Raw genomic sequence first — 1,843 nt, forward strand, 5'->3', positions numbered from 1 at the left:
AGGCCATGCTGGCCGTGCTCCACACCGTCCTGCTGCACCGCAGCACCGGCAAGTTCCACTACAAGAAGGAGGGCACCTACTCCATCGGCACCGTGGGCACCCAGGACGTGGACTGCGACTTCATCGACTTCGCCTACGTGCGAGTCTCCTCCGAGGAGCTGGACCGGGCCCTGCGCAAGGCCGTGGGGGAGTTCAAGGTGAGGGGGGCCCAGCGGGGGTGAAAGGCAGTGGAAAGGGCCTCGAGGGGCAGCCCCACGAGGAGCAGCTGAGGGCACTTGGTCTGCTCAGCTGGAGAGGAGGAGACTGAGGGGAGACTCCTCAGGGTCTGCAGTTCCAATCTCTGCTCTCTGTGAGCAGGAACAGGACATGAGGGAACGGCTGGAGCTGTGTCAGGGCAGGGTTAGGTTGGATGTCAGGGAAAGGTTCTTCCCCCAGAGGGTGGTCAGGCACTGAACGGGCTCCCCAGGGCAGTGGGCACGGCCCCAAGGCTGCCAGAGCTCCAGGAGCGCTTGGACAACGCTCTCAGGAACAGGGTGGGATTGTTGAGGTGTCTGTGCAGGGACTGGATGATGCTTGTGGGGCCCTCCCAGCTCAGGATATTGTGTGATTCAGTACAATCCCAAGGGATGTGCCCCGGGGGGGGTCAGTCCCCGTTGCCCCCCGACCCAAACGCTGCCCCGCAGGACGCTCTGCGCGGCTCCGGCAGCGACGGGATGGGGCAGATCTCCCTGGAGTTCTACCAGAAGAAGAAGTCGCGGTGGCCCTTCTCGGACGAGTGCATCCCCTGGGAGCTCTGGACCATCAAGGTGAACGTGGTGAACCTGGCCAACGAGCAGGAGCGGCAGATCTGCCGCGAGAAGGTGGGCGAGAAGCTCTGCGAGAAGATCATCAACATCGTGGAGGTGATGAACCGCCACGAGTACCTGCCCAAGATGCCCACCCAGTCCGAGGTGGACAACGTCTTCGACACCAGCCTGAAGGACGTGCAGCCCTACCTGTACAAGATCTCCTACCAGATCACGGACTCCCTGGGCACCTCGGTCACCACCACCATGCGCCGGCTCATCAAGGACACGCTGGCGCTGTAGGGCTGGGGTCACCCCGGCAGGGTCACCCCGGCTGGTGGCACCTCCTGGGGGCAAGAGGCTCTGCTTGGATCCCCTTCTCCACCTCCGGAAAGCCTCTGGAAGGAGCTGGGCTCAGCCTGGCCTGTAATTGGGGGTTGCTGCTCCTTGGTCTTGTCCGTCCTGGAGAACCGGCTCGGCAGCTCTGGCCTGGCTGATGACGGGGGTGAGTCCTCGGGGCACGTGTGGCACCGGCTTGGCGTGGCACTGGGGCCTGGCACAGGGGTGCTGGGGCCTGGCACGGGGGTGCTGGGGGCCTGGCACAGGGTGTTGAGGGGCAGAGTGACACCTGAACCCTCTGAAACACATTTGGTGTCACACAGCCAGTGTCCCTTGTCACCAACTGTGTCCCCCCTCCCCCGGTGTCACCCTGTTCCCTGGGGGGCTGGAACTGCCCCAAAAATAAAGTGTTCCTGCTTTCACATGGAGACTGGTCACATCCTGGCTGGGGGGGACTCAGGGCCGTGGGAGGGGGGGAAGCAGGTGCTGAGGCTGAGCTGGGGGTCCCCGATGCTGTGGGGCTGAGCTGGGGGGTCCCCATCATTCCCCAGCACTGGGGGGCTGAGCTGGGGGTCCCCAGTGTCATGGGACTGAGCTGTGGAACCCTGAGACTATGGAGCTGAGCTGGGGGTCCCCACTGCACCCCAGTGCTGGGGGGCTGCAGTGGGCAGGGGGTCAGTGCTGCCCACACCCAGAGCGGGGCAGCCCCAGTTGCCCCC

General features: G+C 64.6%; 1 protein-coding gene across 1 annotated transcript in view; it reads left to right on the top strand.

Annotated features, from left to right (window-relative positions):
- Positions 1-1,358, top strand: part of ATG101 (autophagy related 101) — a 21,408-nt gene extending 20,050 nt beyond the window's left edge. The window contains exons 3-4 of the mRNA XM_029965989.1: positions 3-197; positions 684-1,358. Of these exons, the coding sequence (XP_029821849.1) occupies positions 3-197; positions 684-1,088 (600 nt within the window). The 3' untranslated portion in view covers positions 1,089-1,358. The remainder of the gene's footprint in view (positions 1-2; positions 198-683) is intronic.
- Positions 1,359-1,843: the final 485 nt, after the last annotated feature.

The sequence above is a fragment of the Manacus vitellinus genome, unplaced genomic scaffold (assembly GCF_001715985.3).
Source record: "Manacus vitellinus isolate BGI_N305 unplaced genomic scaffold, ASM171598v3 scaffold_129_pilon, whole genome shotgun sequence".
Taxonomy (NCBI): domain Eukaryota; kingdom Metazoa; phylum Chordata; class Aves; order Passeriformes; family Pipridae; genus Manacus; species Manacus vitellinus.